This window comes from Lepisosteus platostomus, chromosome 5, assembly GCF_059453375.1.
Source record: "Lepisosteus platostomus isolate fLepPlt1 chromosome 5, fLepPlt1.hap1, whole genome shotgun sequence".
Classification (NCBI taxonomy): Eukaryota; Metazoa; Chordata; class Actinopteri; order Semionotiformes; family Lepisosteidae; genus Lepisosteus; species Lepisosteus platostomus.
The window spans coordinates 62898315-62919366 of NC_142615.1; the positions used below are offsets into that span (position 1 = coordinate 62898315).

The 21052-nt window shown below is 52.4% G+C and overlaps 1 protein-coding gene across 1 annotated transcript; it reads left to right on the forward strand.

Moving 5' to 3' along the window:
* The first annotated feature begins 9745 nt into the window (after positions 1 to 9745).
* On the forward strand, positions 9746 to 15950 carry LOC148670945 (uncharacterized). The gene is made up of 6 exons (XM_088631033.1): positions 9746 to 10780; positions 11327 to 11396; positions 12989 to 13057; positions 13624 to 13716; positions 14155 to 14342; positions 15932 to 15950. Exons 2-6 carry the CDS (start codon positions 11331 to 11333, stop codon positions 15948 to 15950), a joined length of 435 nt encoding a protein of 144 aa, XP_088487159.1. The 5' UTR covers positions 9746 to 10780; positions 11327 to 11330.
* Positions 15951 to 21052: the final 5102 nt, after the last annotated feature.

Below are 21052 nucleotides of genomic sequence, written 5' to 3' on the forward strand. Positions count from 1 at the left end.
CTGCAGGGACCACTGCTGGTGTCTCGCTTGCGTTTCGGGCTGAGAAAGGGACGCGTCACTTTAGGCAGGGGGAGCTGGAGAGAGGAACAAAGGGCGCGATGAAACAAAATGCCGAAACCCGGGATCTTTAGAGCTTCAGTCTAACGCTCTCCCAGCTGAGCTATTTCGGCGGTGCAGAGAGCACACAGCCACCTGCTCCAGCCTTCCTCGGTTGCGGCATGAGCGCACCAAGAGTAGCGGGAGAGTGTTGCAGGAACGTCACTCAGAAGGAAAGCCACCCAGCTGCGCCCTCTGAGCTCTGTCCAGCGCATCTTCCTCGCATGGATTCCTGCCTGCGACGGGCAGGAAACAATTAGCAAGAACAGAACGACACCCCATGGGTGTCTCATGACCACACCTTAGGTTGTGACATGTGCAGGTGTGAGGGGTTGCCGGGCTACTTTGGAGCAGAGCTTGGGCGGAGGGGGGGCGGGAAAGCAGACAAAGAGGTGACACCTCAAGGTCTGCACGATCACAGCTCTCCGCCGCCCCAGGCTTCCGCTCGATAAGCTACTGGACACACCCGCCCCTCCTCACACAGACCGTGGAAAAGCCCCCGAGTGGGAGGGCTCTCTCTTCCTCCCAGGAGCTCTTGGACACGACGCACAGACAGGGCGCGGGGAGCTGCCGCCTGCAAACACGGCTCCAGGCAGGACTCCACTCCGCAGGAACCGCAGAGCAGAGGAGATGGGGGCAGCTTAGCTCCTGTGCAGAGACCTGAGCTGTTGTTGCTGTGGATGCTGTCTTTTCTGCACTCGGGGTAGGAGTGAATGTTGAATTGCCCTTAGAAATGAAGCAGAACACTTCAACGGCACGGGTGTGTGTGTGCGTGCGCCCTGGTGATTCTGGGAGACAGATCGAACCTCGGCTAAAAGAGAGGGGGCTTAGCCCTCTTCCATTTGCTAGTTCAAAGTTGTACAACCCATTTGTATCTGCTAGGCGGCGCAGTCGTCGTCCACAAAGAAGGCTTTGAAAAGCGTCAAAGGCAAGTCATTCCGAGTTGGTCGTTTGTGTTTTCCGTTCAGACGCGAAATGCTGAAATGATCTCTCGTCTCCTCGGTTGTCATTTCTGCTCTGTAAAGGAATCACAGCACGCATCGCCTTCCAGCACGCTGGGTCGGAACACGATGCTGTGGGTCGGAGTGTGCGATGTCTTCCTCGTTAGTATAGTGGCAAGTATCCCCACCTGTCACGTGGGAGACTGGGGTTCGATTCCCTGACGAGGAGTAGCTTTTCTTTCACCTCCTTAGAGAAAGGACTGCCTTTTACTTCTCTGTTTTCTTTCACAGCGTCGTGCACCTTTTCATTGCTCTCGCTTTCAGAGCCTACGCACGGCACACGACTCGACATCAGGAAGCACATTGAAGTGAAAGCAGGAAGCGCTGCGACATGCACTGTGCAGATCCCGCCACACTAAGAGGTGAGTGTGTCTGTTCGATGCACAAAGAACGCTTTGATAAGCGTCAAAGGCAAGTCATTCCGAGTTGGTCGTTTGTGTTTTCCGTTCAGACGCGAAATGCTGAAATGATCTCTCGTCTCCTCGGTTGTCATTTCTGCTCTGTAAAGGAATCACAGCACGCATCGCCTTCCAGCACGCTGGGTCGGAACACGATGCCGTGGGTCGGAGTGTGCGATGTCTTCCTCGTTAGTATAGTGGCAAGTATCCCCACCTGTCACGTGGGAGACTGGGGTTCGATTCCCTGACGAGGAGTAGCTTTTCTTTCACCTCCTTAGAGAAAGGACTGCCTTTTACTTCTCTGTTTTCTTTCACAGCGTCGTGCACCTTTTCATTGCTCTCGCTTTCAGAGCCTACGCACGGCACACGACTCGACATCAGGAAGCACATTGAATTGAAAGCAGGGAGCGCTGAGACATGCACTGTGCAGATCCCGCCACACTAAGAGGTGAGTGTGTCTGTTCGATGCACAAAGAACGCTTTGATAAGCGTCAAAGGCAAGTCATTCCGAGTTGGTCGTTTGTGTTTTCCGTTCAGACGCGAAATGCTGAAATGATCTCTCGGCTCCTCGGTTGTCATTTCTGCTCCGTAAACACAGCACACGTCGCCTTCCAGCACGGTGGGTCGGGAGAAGATACCGGGGGTCGGAGAGAGCGATGTCTTCCTCATTAGTATAGGTCGCGTGGCGACAAAAGAAGTCTGCTTCCGCCCAGTTTCGAACCGGGGACCTTTCGCGTGTGAGGTGAACGTGATAACCGCTGCACTACGGAAACGGTGAGAAAAGGGACACCCCGGCAGTAAGTATTCAACCTTATTGCATTACTGCTCCCAACCAGTTGATATCAATTTAATTCCTAAGGGTTATGTACTTGTTTTGAGTATCTCATGTAGAAGTTGTAAACAAGTTCAATTACGAAATGGTCTAAATGAATGATATACTGAACTTATGTCCTCTTGATATGTGTAACTCTTTGTAACTGAATGAATTTATATCTTTTGTATTCTGATAACCCATACGATAAGATCTGTTAGGTTTGCATGCATATTCTATATATTAACAAATGTATCCTCGTGTATTAGTACCTGTGTGTGCGTTGTTTGAGTTATGTCGCATGGTTGGATTCTAAGACCATTAAAATAATCAATTTTGTGATGTACTGCCACAAAAATAATTGTCCCAGTAAATGCCCAAACCCCTACAGAACTGGTGCCTCGTGAGACAACACTACAACAGTGTGTGATATCCTGTCCCAGCCTGTGGAGCAGACAGTGAGCCTGTCTCTTAATAATACTAATAATACAGTGTGTGATTCCCTGCCCCAGCAAGAGGAACAGACAGTGAGCCTGTCTCTCAATAATAATACAGTGTGTGATCTACTGTCCCAGCCTGAGGAACACACAGTGAGCCTGTATCTAAATAATAATAATACAGTGCGTGATCTCCTGTACTAGCCTGAGGAACAGACAGCGAGCCTGTCTCTCAATAATGATAACCTAGTGTGGAATGTCCTGTCCCAGTCTGAAGAACAAACAGTGAGCATGTCCCTCAGTAATAATAGAACAGTGTGTGATCTCCAGTCCCAGCAGGAGGAACAGACAGTGAGTCTGTATCTCAATAATAATAATACAGTGTGTGATCTCCTGTCCAAGCCTGGGGAACACTGAGGCTGTCTCTCAATAATAATAATACAGTGTGTGATTTCCTGTCCCAGCCTGGGGAACAGTGAACCAGATACTCAATAATAATAATACAGTGTGTGATCTCCTGTCTCAGCCTGGGGAACACTGAGCCTGTCTCTCAATACTAATTATACAGTGTGTCATTTCCTGCCCCAGTCAGAGGAACAGACAGTGAGCCCGTCTCTCAGTAATAATAATACAGTGTGTGATCTCCTTTCCCAACCTGAGGAACAGACAGGAGTGAGCCAGTCTCTCAATAATAATAAAGCAGATTATGATCTGCTGTCCCAGCCTAAGGAACAGTCAGGAAAGAGCAGATCTCTCTATAATAATAATACAGTTTGTGATCTCCTGTCCCAGCCTGAGGAACAGACAGTGAGCCTGTCTCTCAATAATCATTGCGCCTCCTGTCCCAGCCTGGGGAACAGTGAGCTTGTCTCTCAATAATAATAATAATACAGTTTGAACTCCTGTCCCAGCCTGAGGAACAGTGAGCCTGTCTCTCAATAATAAAAATACAATGTGTGATCTCCTGTCCCAGCCTGGGGAACACTGAGGCTTTCTCTCAATACTAATAATACAGTGTGTGATATCCTACCCTAGCCTGAGGAACAGACAGTGAGCCTGTCTCTCAATAATAATAATAGAGTGTGTGATTTCCTGTCCCAGCCTGAGGAACAGACTGTGAGCCTCTCTCAATAATAATAATCCAGTGTGTTATCTCCTGTTCAAGCCCAAGCGAAGACACAGTGAGCCTATCTGTCAATAATAATAATACAGTGTGTGATCTCCTGTCCCAGCCTGAGAAACAGACAATGAGCCTGTCTCTCAATAATAATAATACAGCGTGTGATCTCCTGTCCCAGCCTGAGGAACAGACAGTGAGCCTGCCTCTTAATAACAAGCCAATGTGTGATCTCCTGTCCCAGCCTGAGGAACAGACAGTGAGCCTGCCTCTCAATAACAAGCCAATGTGTGATCTCCTGTCCCAGCCTGAGGAACAGAGAGTGAGCCTGTGTCTCAATAATAATAATACAATGTGTGATCTCCTGTCCCATTCTGAGGAACAGACAGTGAGCCTGCCTCTTAATAACAAGCCAATGTGTGATCTCCTGTCCCAGCCTGAGGAACAGACAGTGAGCCTGTCTCTCAATAATAATACAGTGTGTGATCCTCTGTCCCAGCCTGAGGAACAGACAGTGAGCCTGTCTCTCAATAATAATAATACAATGTGTGATCTCCTGTCCCATTCTGAGGAACAGACAGTCAGCCTATCTGTCAATAATAATAATACAATATGTGATGTCCTGTCTCAGCCTGTGGAACAGAGAGTAAGCCTGTCTCTCAATAATAATAATACAGTGTGTGATCTCCTGTCCCAGCCTAGGGAACAGTGAGCCAGACTCTCAGTAATAATAATACAGTGTGATCTACTGTCCCAGCATGAGGAACAGTGAGCCTGTCTCTCAATAATAATAATACAGTATGTGACCAACTGTCCCAGACTGAGGAAAAGACAGTGAGTCTGTCTTTCAATAATAATAATAATACAGTGTGAATTCCTGTCTCAGCTTGTGGAACATACAGTGAGCCTGTCTCTCTATAATAATAATATAATGTATGACCTCCTGTCCCAGCCTGGGGAATATACAGTGAGCCTGTCTCACTATAATAATAATACAGTGTCTGATCTCCTGCCCCAGCCTGAGGAACAATAAGCCTGTCAATCAATAATAATACAGTATGTGATGTCCTGTCTCCGCCTGAGGAACAGAGAGTAAGCCTGTCTCTCAATAATAATAATTCAGTGTGGGATCTCCTGTCCCAGTCTGATGAACAGACAGTGAGCCTCTCTCTCAATAATTATAATACAGTGTGTGATCTCCTGTCCCAGCCTGAGGAACAAACAGTGAGCCTGTCTCAAAATAATAATAATACAGTTTGGGATCTCCTGTCCCAGCCTTGGGAACAGTGTACCAGACTCTCAATAATATTAATAATAATAATACAATGTGATCTACTGTCCCAGATTGAGGAACAGACATTGAGCCTGTCTCAATAATAATACTGTGTGTGACCATCTGTCCCAGACCGAGGAAAAGACAGTGAGTCTGTCTCTAAATAATTATAATAATACAGTGTGGGATCTCCTGTCCCAGCCTGGGGAACAGACAGTGAGTTTGTCTCTCAATAATAATACAGTGTTATCTCCTGTCCCAGCCTGGGGAACAGACAGTGAGCCTGTCTCTCAATAATAATAATACAGTGTGTGATCTCCTGTCCCAGACTGAGGAACAGACAGTGAGACTGTCTCTCAATAATTATAATAATACTGTGTGAGCTCCTGACCCAGCCTGGGGAACATACAGTGAGCCTGTCTCTCTATAATAATACAGTGTGGGATCTCCTGTCCCAGCCTGAGGTACAGACAGTGAGCCTGTCTCTCAATAATAATATAGTGTGTGACCACCTTCTGTGGTCTGTTTCAAATCCGCCCGCGATGAGACACCGAGGAGAAATGAAGAGCCCCAGTCGCGCTAGAAAATCACCCGGGAAAGAGACTTTCAATGTAGGAAAAAAAAGTCGCTAGTAACAGACATAATATGTTTGTTTTGTTTTTTTAATCGCTGCGATGTGTGACTAAGCTCATACGACTAAGAGTTGCCCCCTTTGTCTAGATCTGGTAACCTGCTCGTCGCTGGTGGGCCAGATCGTGTCCCCCGTCACTACACTGGGGCATTAAGACCCACACAGACTGCAGGGTGAGTGCCCCCTGCTGGCCCCACTGAGAGGTCGAATCCCACCTCCTCCGCTCTCTGCGAAAAGCAGTATCTTCAGGCCCTGACATCCCACCCCTGCCACTCTCTGCGTAAATAAGTATCGTCAGGCCCTGACATCCCACCCCTGCCACTCCCTGCGTAAAGAAGTGTCGTATGGCCCTGACATCACACCCCCACCACTCTCTGCGGAAAGCACTGTCGTATAGCCCTGACACCCAACCCTCCACTCTCTGCATTAAGCACTGTCGTATAGCCCTGACACCCACCCCTCCACTCTTTGAATAAAGCAGTGTCGTCAGGCCCTGACATTCCACCCCCGCCACTCTCTGTGTAAAGTAGTGTCATATGGCCCTGACACCAATCCCTCCACTCTCTGCATAAAGCAGTGTCTTATGGCCCTGAAACCCTCCCCTCCACTCTCTACATAAAGCAGTGTTGTCAAGCCCTGACATCCCTCCCCCGCCACTCTCTGTGTAAAGCACTGTCGTATGGCCCTGACATCACACCCCCACCACTAACTGTGTAAAGTAGCATCGTCAGGCCCTGACATCCCACCCCTGCCACTCCCTGCGTAAAGAAGTGTCGTATGGCCCTGACATCACACCCCCACCACTCTCTGCCGAAAGCACTGTCGTATAGCCCTGACATCCCACCCCTCCACTCTCTGCATAAAGCAGTGTCGTCAAGCCCTGACATCCCACCCCCACCACTCTCTGTGTAAAGCAGTGTCATATGGCCCTGACATCCTAGCCCCACAACTCTCTGTGTAAAGCACTGTCGTATAGCCTTGACACCCACCTCTCCACTCTCTGTGTAAAGCAGTGTCATCTAGCCCTGACATCCCACCCCCTCCACTCTCTGAATAAAGAAGTGTCGTATGGCCCTGACACCCACCCCTCCATTCTCTGCATAAAGCAGTGTCGTCAGGCCCTGACATCCCACCCCTCCACTCTCTGCGTAATGCGGTATCGTCAGGCCTTGACATCCAACCCCCGCCACTCTCTGCGTAAAGCAGACATGTTACAGACATTTACAACAAAGACATATTATAAAATATTGACATATACTGTAGGCGGCTGGAGCATTATTGGGAGACAGACTCACTGTTCCTCAGGCTGTGACAGGAGATCACATACTGGGCTCCCAGATCAACTGAGTTCCCTCCTCCCTCTCCCAGTAGGATTGGGACCCGTTGTGATTCTGGCAGGTGTGGGAACTCTGGGATTAGATTTCTGAATTTCGGGAAGAATGTTTCTCTAATCCCAGAGTATCTGTCACAGTGCAGTAGGAAGTGCACCTCTGTCTCTATTTCTCCCCGCTGGCAGTGGGAGCACAGCCTGTCCTCTCTGGGCAGCCAGGTCTGCCTGTGTCGCCCAGTTTCTATGGCCAGGTTGTGGTCACTGAGCCTGTAATTCGTCAGGGTCTGTTTCTGTTTGTTATTTTTTATTTTGGTCAAATATTCAGCTAGTGTGTATTGTCTATTTAAGGTTCTGTAGCATTCCAGTTTATGTTGTGTTTGTGTGTGTGTGTCCCAGTGTGTGAGATATTGCTGTTTGATCTGTGCTGTGATGTGGTTGAGTCTGGGTTGTGGTGCTCTAGCACTGCTGTCCTGAGGCTGGTTAGTGTCAGTGTCACTCACTGCGAGTGTGATTTCAGCAGAGTCTCTGTACTCTTGGGACACTTGACTCACCTGTCTCTCTCTTTCTCTCCCTGTGCTGTCCCTCTCCTGCCCCCTCTCTCCCTCCTCGGACTCCAGCTGGAGGAGGTCCAATCACCACCTCCTGTGAGACAGAAGAAAAATAAGGTGGGTAATGCTCTGATCCTCTCTTTACTCCTGTCCAGTGTCCAGTCAGTGTCCAGTCAGTGTTTCTGTATGAACCCCTCTCTCTCTCAGTGCAGTGTTCATGTACTGGAGTGTCCAGTCAGTGTGTCTGTATCAACCCCTCTCTCTCTCTCAGTGCAGTGTTCATGTCCTGGAGTGTCCAGTCCGACTCTTAACGTGACTCTCCTGTCTCTGCTGCCCTGAGCTGTGTGTCGGTGGAGACAGATGATCAGGACGAGCCGATGGAGGCGGCGGAGACCGTGGGTCAGGAGAGGAAGAGCGAGGGAGAGGAGGAGCAGGCTGCCGGGAAGGACAAGAAGAGGAAGAGGAGGTGCAGGTGAGCAGACAGGGGGGCGCCGCTTGGTCGTGTCTGTGATTCAAGGAGGAGTCTCCTCTTGCTGTTTGATGTCATGGTGACGTCTGTGTCTGTGTCCCTCACACCTGCAATAACAATATTCTTTCCAGGTTCCTTTCCTGGTTCTGTGCCAGCTAAGATCTGGACTGGACTAGACTGGAATGGACTGGAGCTGAGGGACGCCAGACTGGACTGCACTGAAGCTGAGGGACGCCAGACTGGACTGGACTGGAGCCTAGGGACACCAGACTGGACTGGACCGGAGCTGAGAGACACCAGACTGGACTGGACTGGAGCTGAGGGACCCCAGACTGTGCTGGACTGAAGCTGAGGGACCCCAGTCTGGACTGAAGCTGAGGGACCCCAGTCTGTGCTGGACCGAAGCTGAGGGGCCCCATTCTGGACTGGACTGAAGCTGAGGGACCCCAGACCCCAGTCTGGACTGAAACTTGTAATTTTTGTTCTTTTGTTAAGCATCAATAAAAAATTTTTTTAAAAAATCTGTTTAGCTTTTGTTTTTTTCCCTCCCCCCCCCCAAAGTTGCTGCTGGGAGAGGTGTGAGTGGGGCCAGCAGGGGGCGCTCTCACCCTGCAGTCTGTGTGGGTCCTGATGCCCCAGTATAGTGACGGGGGACACTGGACTGTAAACAGGCGCCGTCCTTCGGATGAGACGTCAAACCAAGGTCCTGACTCTCTGTGCTCGTTAACAATCCCGGGGTGTTTCTGGAGAAGAGTAGGGGTGTTACCCCAGTATCCTGGCCTGATTCCCCCCCTGGTCTTGACCCATCATGGCCTCCTAATCACCCCCCTCTCTGAACTGGCTCCATCCCTCTGCTCTCCTCCCCACTGGATCCCCCTGACCTGGGAAGAGCTCTGAGTGGAGAGTCCAGACGGATTAATTATTATTATTATTATTCGTGCTGCACTGGGCTTCAGTTCTGGCAGTGAGAGGGGGACTCTGTGATCAGTACAGACACTTATGACTGTATAATAATACACGATAGAAATGGAAAACAGGGTAGCGCTGTAGTCCCTTCGAAACGTTTTGAACTGCCAGAAGAAGTTTTCACAACCCGGACTCGTGAAGGTACAGGTCTTCTCCCATCGTCCGGAGCAAGGTGTATGGTGTCCTGGTGATTTCTCCCGTTTTGAACGGAGTTTAATGTCTTGTTTCTACTTTATTAGAGAGAGGCACTGAACATCCTGTGATGGACTGGTGTCCTGTCCAGGGTGTGTGAGTGTGTGTGTGTCCTGTGATGGACTGCTGTCCTGTCCAGGGTGTGTGAGTGTGTGTGTCCTGTGATGGACTGCTGTCCTGTCCAGGGTGTGTGAGTGTGTGTGTGTCCTGTGATGGACTGCTGTCCTGTCCAGGGTGTGTGAGTGTGTGTGTCCTGTGAAGGACTGGTGTCCTGTCCAGGGTGTGTGTGTGTCCTGTGATGGACTGGTGGATCACAATATTAATTCTCCTCCTTGATTCCCTCCTTCATCGCCAGAGTGAAAGCGGGACACGGCAGTAAAAGCTCAGCCCTGCGGGTGGTGGTCCTCTCGGCCACACGGGGGCGCTCTGGCTCCACGGGGGGGGGGGGGGTTATGTTCAAGTCCCGCTGGGAATCGCACCGACGCGGCGGAGTTTGTGAACGTCCCAGACACCAAGAAAACGAGAGAGAGAAAAAAGGTCGTTTTTGGAGTTCAAGAAGCAACCCCGAGATTCAGGGAGTTTCCCCGCTGAGCTTACTCTGCCGAAAACACGCAGGTTTTATTTTTTTCCCGTGTCCCCCCTCACACAGGCCGTTTCTGTAGCGTGAAGTTGTGTTTTTTTGCGCGGCGGTCGGTGAGGGGCGAAATTGTATTTATTTTTTTACCACGGTCTGAAACAGAAACGGCCGTGTGGTGTTGTAGAGAGGTCGACGTGCCTGGTTTTCCTCGTCTCCGAAGCCTGTTTTTTTGGGGGGGGGTTGTGAGGTCCCACGCAGCGCTCGGAAAAGAAAATGCCGTCTCTTTTCCCCGCAGGACGGGGGGGGGGAACCTGTGTTTTTTGGACGTGGCGTGGCCCGAAATTTCCACCCTTGGCCGCTAGAGGGGGGTGGAGGTTGGTCTTTCTTTGACTTGGGGGTAGGGGGGGTGCTAATTTCACTGAACCAAACCCCACGGAAACCCGTGTTGGACGTGGGGGTGCTGAATGCGCCCTCGACGTGATTTTGTCTTTAAATTCAAGTGCAGCTTTTGTAACCCTTGGGCCGGAAAAAGCTGGACCCGTTTCCCCTGCCTGTCCGAGGTGGCGACTACCGGGGTCGTACAGGGACACCCGGCTGGCCGCTGAGAGTTGGAAAAATAAAATGTCCACCTAAAAAAAAAACAACCGCGAAAAATATCGGCCATTTTTGTTTCGCGGCCGAGCCGTGAGCGCGTCGGGGGCGACATCACGGGGGCGTCACAATGAGCCGCCTGACGTCACAGAGCGGCGGAATCTAGCGGGGGGCGACGCCGGAGCCCCGTGAGCTCAGAGGAGTGAAGGGAGAGGAGGAGGAAAGGACTATATAGCGCTTTCTAAACACGTGTTTCTTCCAAAAAAGATTCGCGGGTTACTTCGACTTCAAACAAATAATAGTTTCAGCTTCAGATTCACTCTGAAGAATCCCTGTGAAATCGGTAAGTCAGTTAAAAATGCCGCTGTCGAGAAATAACAAAATAAGTTGAGAAATAAGTTGTTTTTTTTTTCCCGTTACTCCACTCTGATGGGTGTGATCGTGCTGTAAAAAGATATTGAGAGGAGGTGCACCTCTACACAGAGAGTGGTGGGGGTGGGGAACAAGCTGCCCAGCCCTGTGGTTGAAGCCGATACCCTGGCTTCTCTCCAGACACAGCTGGGTGAGCTCCTCCAGTCAGGACAGGAGGGTCTACTGTACACAGAGGGGGGCGGGGGTGGGGAACAAAGCCGATACCCTGGCTTCTCTCCAGACACAGCTGGGTGAGCTCCTCCAGTCAGGACAGGAGGCTCTACTGTACACAGAGAGTAGCGGGAGTGTGGAACAAAGCTGATACCCTGGCTCCTCTCCAGACACAGCTGGGTGAGCTCCTCCAGTCAGGACAGGAGGCTCTACTGTACACAGAGGGGGGCGGGGGTAGGGAACAAGTCGCCCAGCTGTGTGGCTCCGCCCCCTCCCCTCCCCTCTGTGACTCTGCTTGTCTCGGCAGGACGATGGACCGACAGAGATGCCGCACGGCCGTGCGCGGTCGCAGCAGGACCCGGGCCCAGCGAGGCGTCGTAAGTCCACCCCTCCCGCCCGCCGTCCAGCGTCCAGCGTCCAGCCCTCCACCAACTGGCCTCTCCGCCCCCAGCAGCGCTCGCTGTATTATAATAATAATAATAAACTTCACTGATAGAGCACCTTTCACACACATAGCAGCGCAAAGCGCTTGACAGACCAGGTCTCACGGTAACACCTCCAGACGAGGAGAGACACTTCCAGTGGTGATCTTGACTGAGGACACGCCTCGGCTCAAGAGACAGGGTCGCGGGTCCGAGGAACACCAAGCTGCAGGTCCATTATGGCCTTCTGAGAGCACAGATTGCTTCTGGACGTCCCAGACTCTTCCTGAACACACTGTAAAGACTCATCTGTCCAGACTTTCACTGGACACACTGTAGAGACTCACCTGTCCAGACTCTTACTGGACACATTGTACACACTCACCTGTCCAGACTCTTACTGAACACACTGTACACACTCACATGTCCACACTCTCACTGGACACACTGTAGAGACTCACCTGTCCACACTCTCACTGGACACACTGTAGAGACTCACCTGTCCACACTCTTACTGGACACACTGTCCAGACTCTTACTGGACACACTGTACACACTCGCCTGTCCACACTCTTACTGGACACACTGTCCAGACTCTTACTGGACACACTGTACACACTCGCCTGTCCAGACTCTCACTGGACACACTGTACACACTCACCTGTCCAGACTTTCACTGGACACACTGTAGAGACTCACCTGTCCAGACTCTTACTGGACACACTGTACACACTCACCTGTCCAGACTCTTACTGGACACACTGTACACACTCACCTGTCCACACTCTTACTGGACACACTGTACACACTCACCTGTCCACACTCTCACTGGACACACTGTAGAGACTCACCTGTCCACACTCTCACTGGACACACTGTAGAGACTCACCTGTCCACACTCTTACTGGACACACTGTCCAGACTCTTACTGGACACACTGTACACACTCGCCTGTCCACACTCTTACTGGACACACTGTCCAGACTCTTACTGGACACACTGTACACACTCGCCTGTCCAGACTCTCACTGGACACACTGTACACACTCACCTGTCCAGACTCTCACTGGACACACTTTCCAGACTCTTACTGGACACACTGTAGAGACTCACCTGTCCAGACTCTTACTGGACACACTGTAGAGACTCACCTGTCCAGACTCTTACTGGATACACTGTACACACTCACCTGTCCAGACTCTTACTGGACACACTGTCCACACTCACCTGTCCACACTCTTACTGGACACACTGTCCACACTCTTACTGGACACACTGTACACACTCGCCTGTCCACACTCTTACTGGACACACGGTCCAGACTCTTACTGGACACACTGTCCACACTCACCTGTCCACACTCTCACTGGACACACTGTCCACACTCACCTGTCCAGACTCTTACTTAACACACTGTACACACTCACCTGTCCACACTCTCACTGGACACACTGTAGAGACTGCTCAAGGCCCCTAGTCTCGACACGACTGGGCTGGACTATTTGGTCAGAGCTGTCTCGGAGATGGGCTGTTTGGCGTCTTCACAGGTCACACCGGTCAGGCCGAACCCGGACTGGCAGCGGGAGAGATCCCGGCCCAAGTCCCGGTGCTTTTCCGTAAGTCTGACCGGGTCGCCTTCCGCGAGACTGGACCGGCCGCCCTGTGGTGGGCCCGGTGCCCCACATCTACCCTACAGCTCCCCCACTGACCCCTAAACTCCCGATACCCTACAGCTCCCCACACTGACCCCTAAACTCCCGATACCCTACAGCTCCCCCCACTGACCCCTAAACTCCCGATACCCTACAGCTCCCCACACTGACCCCTAAACTCCCGATACCCTACAGCTCCCCACTCTGACCCCTAAACTCCCGATACCCTACAGCTCCCCCCACTGACCCCTAAACTCCCGATACCCTACAGCTCCCCACACTGACCCCTAAACTCCCGATACCCTACAGCTCCCCACACTGACCCCTAAACTCCCGATACCCTACAGCTCCCCCCACTGACCCCTAAACTCCCGATACCCTACAGCTCCCCACACTGACCCCTAAACTCCCGATACCCTACAGCTCCCCACTCTGACCCCCACAGTCCTGATGGCCGAGAGGTCTCTGCTTGCTGTAGTGATTGAGTGAGCTCTGTGGACCTAACCTCTGTCTTGTGTCCTCGTTTTCAGCGTCTCCTAGTGGTCCGTCATTTCACCAGAGCTGAAGGTGAGATCTGGGGAGGAGACAGAGCACCCCCTAACACCCCTGAGCTAGGTTACAGGGTAAGACAGCTTCTTACTGTTGGACACACCTGTCCACACTCTTTCTGGACACACTGGACACACTCGCCTGTCCGGACTCTTACTGGACACACTGTACACACCCACCTGTCCAGACTCTTACTGGACACACTGTACAGAACCACCTGTCCAGACTCTCACTGGACACACTGTCCACACTCACCTGTCTGGGCTCTTATTGGACACACTGTACACACCCACCTGTCCAGACTCTCACTGGACACACTGTCCACACTCACCTGTCTGGGCTCTTATTGGACACACTGTCCACACTCACCTGTCTGGGCTCTTATTGGACACACTGTCCACACTCACCTGTCCAGACTCTTACTGGACACACTGTACACACTCACCTGTCCAGGCGTAGTCTCTGCTCCTCATCCCCCCTGCGTTGTGTCTCCCTCTCTCCCCGCTGGACAGAATCCCGTGGTGTCTTCGTGTTTCCCCGAGCTCGTCCAGAAGCTGGAGAGGGCGGCCGAGCTGCAGCTGGAGCTCCCGGGGTCGCCCGGCTCGTCGCGCTCGGGCTCGCCCAGCTCGTTCCGCTTGGTTTCCCCCCCCCTCCTCGCCCGAGAGCCCCCTCCGCTCCCCGCCCCCGGCCCCCCCCTCCGGCCCCCTCAGGCCCCTGCCCGCCCTGCCCCGCTGCCCCCCCTTAATCCCCGCCATGCCCCTCGAGCCCCCCCTGCTGCCCGGGGCGGTGCCCCTGCCCCTGCCCCCGCCCGTCCTGCCCCCCATCGCCCGCCCGGCCCCGCCAGGCCCCGCCTGGGGCTCCCCAGTGCGGAGGGCAAGGAGAGAGGCTGAGATGTTTGTCGAGACAAGTGGGGCAGAGTCTGTCCGTCTGTCCGTCTGTCTGTCCATCTGTCCTTCTGTCCGTCTATCCTTCAGTCCATCTGTCCCTCTGTCCATCTGTCCCTCTGTCCGTCTGTTCTTTTCTCTGTCCATCTGTCCATCTGTCTTTCTGTCCTTTTCTCTGCCTTTCTGTCCATCAGTCCATCTATCCTTTTCTCTGTCTTTTTGTCCGTCTGTACTTCTCTCTTTCTGTCTTTCTGTCCTTCTGTCTGAGTCTCTCCATGTCTCCCTGCTCTCTGTCTGTCCTGCGTTGTCCCAGCTGGGTCTCTCTCCCTGTGTCTCTCCTTGTGTCTCCCTGCTCTCTGTCTGTCCTGCGTTGTCCCAGCTGGGCCTGTCTCCCTGTGTCTCTCCGTGTGTCTCCCTGCTCTCTGTCTGTCCTGCGTTGTCCCAGCTGGGTCTCTCTCCCTGTGTCTCTCCGTGTGTCTCCCTGCTCTCTGTCTGTCCTGCGTTGTCCCAGCTGGGCCTGTCTCCCTGTGTCTCTCCGTGTGTCTCCCTGCTCTCTGTCTGTCCTGCGTTGTCCCAGCTGGGTCTCTCTCCCTGTGTCTCTCCGTGTGTCTCCCTGCCTGTCTCTCTGTCTGTCCTGCGTTGTCCCAGCTGTGTCTCCCTCCCTCCTCTCTCTCTCCGTGTGTCTCCCTGCTCTCTGTCTGTCCTGCGTTATCCCAAATGGGTCTCTCTCCCTGTGTCTCTCCTTGTGTCTCCCTGCTCTCTGTCTGTCCTGCGTTGTCCCAGCTGGGCCTGACTCCCTGTGTCTCTCCGTGTGTCTCCCTGCTCTCTGTCTGTCCTGCGTTGTCCCAGCTGGGTCTCTCTCCCTGTGTCTCTCCGTGTGTCTCCCTGTCTGTCTCTCTGTCTGTCCTGCGTTGTCCCAGCTGGGCCTGTCTCCTCTGCTCTCTGCCTTCAGCTCTGTTCGCCGATGTCCCGCCAGCCCGTCACTCTCTCAGCCTGTCTCTTGACTTGCAGGAGGAAGAGGAGGTGGAGACAGCTCTTCCGGCAGGAGAGAGGAAGGAGGTCAGTGCTGGTCCCACCCTGCCCCCTGTCCTGTCTGTGGTGGAGTTTTGCCGTCTTGTCTGTCCCTGGGTCTCAGTGTCTCTCTCTCTTTCAGCCCTGTCTGTCAGTGTCTCTCTCGGCCTGCTGTCTGCCTGTCCCTGCCTCTCTGTCTCTCTCTCTTTCAGCCCTGTCTGTCAGTGTCTCTCTCCTCCTCCTCTCTGTCCTCAGTGTGTCTCTCTCCTCCTCTCTGTCCTGGAGTGTCCAGTCAGTGTGTCTGTATCAACCCCTCTCTCTCTCAGTGCAGTGTTCATGTACTGGAGTGTCCAGTCCGACTCTTAACGTGACTCTCCTGTCTCTGCTTCGGAAGCGCCGATGCGTCTTTTTGAAGTCCCTGAGCTGCGTGTCAGTGGAGACAGAAGATCAGGACGAGCCGATGGGGGCGGAGGAGACCCTAGCTCAGGAGAGGAAGAGCGAGGGAGAGGAGGAGCAGGCTGCCGGGAAGGACAAGAAGAGGAAGAGGAGGTGCAGGTGAGCAGACAGGGGGGCGCCGCCCGGTCGTGTCTGTGATTCAAGGAGGAGTCTCCTCTTGCTGTTTGATGTCATGGTGACGTCTGTGTCTGTGTCCCTCACACCTGCAATAACAATATTCTTTCCAGGTTCCTTTCCTGGTTCTGTGCCTGCTAAGATCTAGACTGGACTGGACTGGACTGAATTGGACTGGACCGGAGCTGAGGGACACCAGACGACTGGACTGCAGCCTAGGGACACCACACTGGACTGGACCGGAGCTGAGAGACACCAGACTGGACCGAAGCTGAGGGACCCCAGACTGTGCTGGACCCAAGCTGAGGGACCCCAGACTGGACTGGACAGGAGCTGAGGGACACCAGACTGTGCTGGACCGAAGCTGAGGGACCCCAGTCTGGACTGAAGCTGAGGGACCCCAGACTGTGCTGGACCGAAGCTGAGGGACCCCAGTCTATGCTGGACCGAAGCTGAGGGACCCCAGTCTGTGCTGGGCCGAAGCTGAGGGACACCAGACTGTGCTGGACCGAAGCTGAGGGACCCCAGACTGGACAGCACTGGAGCTGAGGGACACCAGACTGGACTGGACAGGAGCTGAGGGGCCCCAGACTGGACTAGACTGGAGCTGAGAGGCCCCAGACTGGACTGGACCAAAGCTGAGGGACCTCAGGCTGTGCTGTACCGAAGCTGAGGGACCCCAGACTGTGCTGGACCGAAGCTTAGGGACCCCAGTCTGGACCAAAGCTGAGGGACCCCAGTCTGTGCTGGACCGAAGCTGAGGGACCCCAGACTGGACCGAAGCTGAGGGACCCCAGTCTGTGCTGGACCGAAGCTGAGGGACCCCAGACTGTGCTGGACTGAAGCTGAGGGGCCCCAGACTGGACTGAAGCTGAGGGGCCCCAGACTGGTCTGGACTGAAGCTGAGGGGCCCCAGACTGGACTGATGACCTTTTGTTAAGCATCAATAAATTTTTTTAAAAAAAAATCTGTTTAGCTTTTGTTTTTTTCCCTCCCCCCCCCCCCCTAAGGTTGCTGCTGGGAGAGGTGTGAGTAGGGCCAGCAGGGGGCGCTCTCACCCTGCGGTCTGTGTGGGTCCTGATGCCCCAGTATAGTGACGGGGGACACTGGACTGTAAACAGGCGCCGTCCTTCGGATGAGACGTAAAACCGAGGTCATGACTCTCTGTGCTCATTAACAATCCCGGGGTGTTTCTGGAGAAGAGTAGGGGTGTTACCCCAGTATCCTGGCCTGATTCCCTCCCTGGTCTTGACCCATCATGGCCTCCTTATCACCCCCCTCTCTGAACTGGCTCCATCCCTCTGCTCTCCTCCCCACTGAGAGCTGCTGTGTGCTGAGCGGACTGGAGCATCATCCAGGTAGGGGCTGCACACTGGGGGGGCTGGAGGGGATCCCCCTGACCTGGGAGGAGCTCTGAGTGGAGAGTCCAGACTTATTAATTATTATTATTATTCGTGCTGCACTGGTCTTCAGTCCTGGCAGTGAGAGGGGGACTCTGTGATCAGTACAGATACTTATGACTGTCTAATAATACACGATACAAATGGAAAACAGGGTAGCGCTGTAGTCCCTTCGTAACGTTTTGAACTGCCAGAAGAAGTTTTCACAACCCGGACTTGTGAAGGTACAGGTCTTCTCCCTTCGTCCGGAGTAAGGTGAGAGGTCACCCCCTCGGGGCGCAGTATCCCCGATGCACCCCCCCACCACCACCCAGAACGACACACACTTCTGTGACGATTGGGAGACCCCGGTTCGACCAGCCCCTGCGGTGGAGGAAACGACCCGCTGGAGAGAACACGCAGACTCCACACAGAAGGGTCACTTCGGCATTTATTCTAACAGCAAAACAACACCAGAGAGAAACGGTCTCCGAAAGATAAGCGCACACCGGGAAAAACACGACGGGGTCATTACAAATGGGAATAGGAGTCCTTTTTTCTTTTCCGGACGTCAGTTGTATCGTGTCCTGGTGATTTCTCCCGTTTCGAACGGAGTTTAACGTCGCGTTTCTACTTTATTAGAGAGAGGCACTGAACTTTGGGGAACGTGACATCCACCCAGTATTACTAGTAGGTTGATAAATATAAATGTTCTTTTTCCCCCCGTATGTTACCTCGCGAAATATAACGATGGCCAACTCCTTAAGTCGAAATTTAAACCCTTCTCACGCTACAAGACAGTCCGTCAACATCGCCGCGGACCGAAGCGCGACCTTCGGTATGACGTTGGCGGAGAAGGGGGTAGGGTAAGTACGTCACAGCCGGGGGAAGCCCCTATCACGTGAGAGGGGTGCGGCGGGCGACGAGCCCCCGGGGGCGAAGAGAAGTTGATTTGCGTGGGGTGTGGAAACACTACACGACCGGGCAAGCGAGCCGTTTTTTTTTTTTTTTCCAGAACATCAGAACAACCGCAGAGATAACCATCGATCCACCTCCAGACGTTTCCTTTTTTGTCCTCTTTGGCCTCCAAAATAAAAAAAAAAGGAGTTGTTCCACACCCCTGCCACCCTCTGTGTACAGTAGAGCCCCCTGTACTGACTGGAGGAGCTCACCCAGCTGTGTCTGGAGAGAAGCCGGGGTATCGGCTTCAACCACAGGGCTGGGCGGCTTGTTCCCCACCCCCACCCCCTTCTGTGTACAGAAGAGCCTCCTGTCCTGACTCCAGTAGGAAAGGTCACCTGGAGGCAACACACCGGCTTCTTTTAACAGATCACCTCGGGAATCGGGAACAACGGAGCTGTGTGCGGCCGTCTGTACGGAGGGGTTCAGCGCGGGGGGGCTCCGGGCTCGGGTCTGGACCCGGGGGGGGGGGACTGTCTGTGTGGAGTCTGCATGTTCTCCCTGTGTTCTCCGGGTCCAAAGACAGGCTTTTGGGCTAATTGGCTTCTGGGAAAACTGGCCCTGGTGTGTGTGTGTCCTGTGATGGAGTGCTGTCCTGTCCAGGGTGTGTGAGTGTGTGTGTCCTGTGATGGACTGCTGTCCTGTCCAGGGTGTGTGAGTGAGTGTGTTTTTGTCATGTGATGGACTGGTTCCTGTCCAGGGTGTGTGAGTGTGTGTGTCTGAGTGTCCTGTGAGGGACTGGTGTCCTATCCAGGTTCTGTGTGTGTGTCCTGTGAGGGACTGGTTCCTGTTCAGGGTGTGTGAGTGTGTGTGTGTGTCCTGTGAGTGACTGGTGTCCTGTCCAGGGTGTGTGAGTGTGTGTGTGTCCTGTGATGGACTGGTGTCCTATCTAGAGTGTGTGTATGTTCTGTGATGGACTGGTGTCCTGTCCAGGGTGTGTGAGTGAGTGAGTGTGTGTCCTGTGATGGACTGGTGTCCTGTCCAGGGTGTGTGAGTGTGTGTGTCTGTGTGTCCTGTGATGGACAGATGGTACCAAGCCTGGACACCCATGAGACACTGGCTTCCTCAGAAGACTCTCACGGAGGGCACACTGTCCCTAACCCGGGTCCAGAAGAAACTACAGTGATCTATAATTCCTGCGCCTCGGAAGGGTTTATGACGTCTATGTCCGGCGCCCGCGCCCGTGGACCGGCGGTTTGGCGTCGCGCTCCGCAGCTCGAGCTTCGGTGCGAGGCAGGGCAGGAGGGAGTCGATGTGGCCTCGGCGCCATCTTTGCTGGTGAGTCAATTGTGACCGTTGCGGTACAATAAACCATCAATAAACCTTTTCCCACCCCGTCCAGTATTTCTGTCGCGGCCCACGTCCCCTTACAATCGACAAACTATAAAAAAACAGTAGCCCTATCAACATTACACGCCATTTTTTTTATTTTAAACGTCCGCTAGATACGCAGGTGGCTCGATACCTGTCTTATCCTCGCCGGCGTCTTTATACCGGCAAGTGAATTTTATTTGGGGTCCCTCAGAATTGTGACAGAAATGTCAGTGAACCACAATAAAAAACGAAACTTTTTTTTAAAGGCGGTGAATGGATTTTCTGAGTAACCGTGTAGCGACTAACGTAAGGAAAAAAAAGTTGTCTTTCCCTACGAAGATGTTTTGGTACAGGACTTTCTTTAAATATCAGTTGTGCATAGCGTTTTACAAAAAGTTGATGATGATCTTGGAGATAATTGCAAAGGAAAATTGAGATAACTACCAAAACATTACGTGTGAAACGACAGGACAGAACTTTGAACCCACAAAGAAACAAAGGTATGAAATATTGCCTCGTCATGGGGGGTTGATAATTGTAGTAAGTGTTCCTAATTTTCGTAAAGAAATGTATATTATGGGAGTCACACGTGAGATTTAGTGTATATACGTTTCATATTGTGCATATATACGGGGTTAAAAAGTGGAATGAGTATGATTATAAACTCGTGTGTCCTAAAATCTGATAATTTTTGAACAAGCTTTGATTAGACAGGTGAAAAACAACATCAGATCCTTTTTTTTAATATATTCTCACGTCTGAATATCAGCTTCTCCCCTCTGGCCAACATTTCAGGGCTCCCAGGTGTAGATCCCAAATTGAAACAAATATTAATTTGTTACCCAGTTAAACAGTTAATAGAAGTGAGTGACCAGGGTAAATAAAGGTGGGTCAATGTAAACTGTTTATTCTGGACCAGACTTCGTCATGTGTGATATGTCATGACTTCTTATATTAAGTTTTAGCTTTATATTTAGTTCTACATGTGTAATAGATGCGATGTGTGTCCATAAAAAGGTTTCTCCAGGGGAAAATCAAGTTGGTTTTAAAACCATGTTTCCTTTTTAGGGTACGTTTGCATTCCAAGTGTGGGGTTTTTGCCTTTTTATCATATTTTGGATGTGAATCCGTGGTATTTTTGCTGAGACAAGTTGCCTTTCTTATACGCGGAGGGATCTGCTCGTGAGATGTCCGCTTGGTCCATTTCTGAGCTCAGTATAAGGTGTAGAAAGCATGACTGTCATCATAACCCGCCTCTCACCCAGGTGTGGAATAATGTTGTGACTATTGCT

Bases quoted from the DNA above. Each gene is read 5' to 3' on its own strand.
- LOC148670945 (XM_088631033.1), top strand. From the start codon at position 11,331: ATGGACCGACAGAGATGCCGCACGGCCGTGCGCGGTCGCAGCAGGACC. The intron at 11,397-12,988 runs GTAAGTCCACCC...GCGTCTTCACAG, and splicing joins CCCGGGCCCAGCGAGGCGTC to GTCACACCGGTCAGGCCGAA. The intron at 13,717-14,154 runs GTAAGACAGCTT...CCCGCTGGACAG, and splicing joins CCCCTGAGCTAGGTTACAGG to AATCCCGTGGTGTCTTCGTG.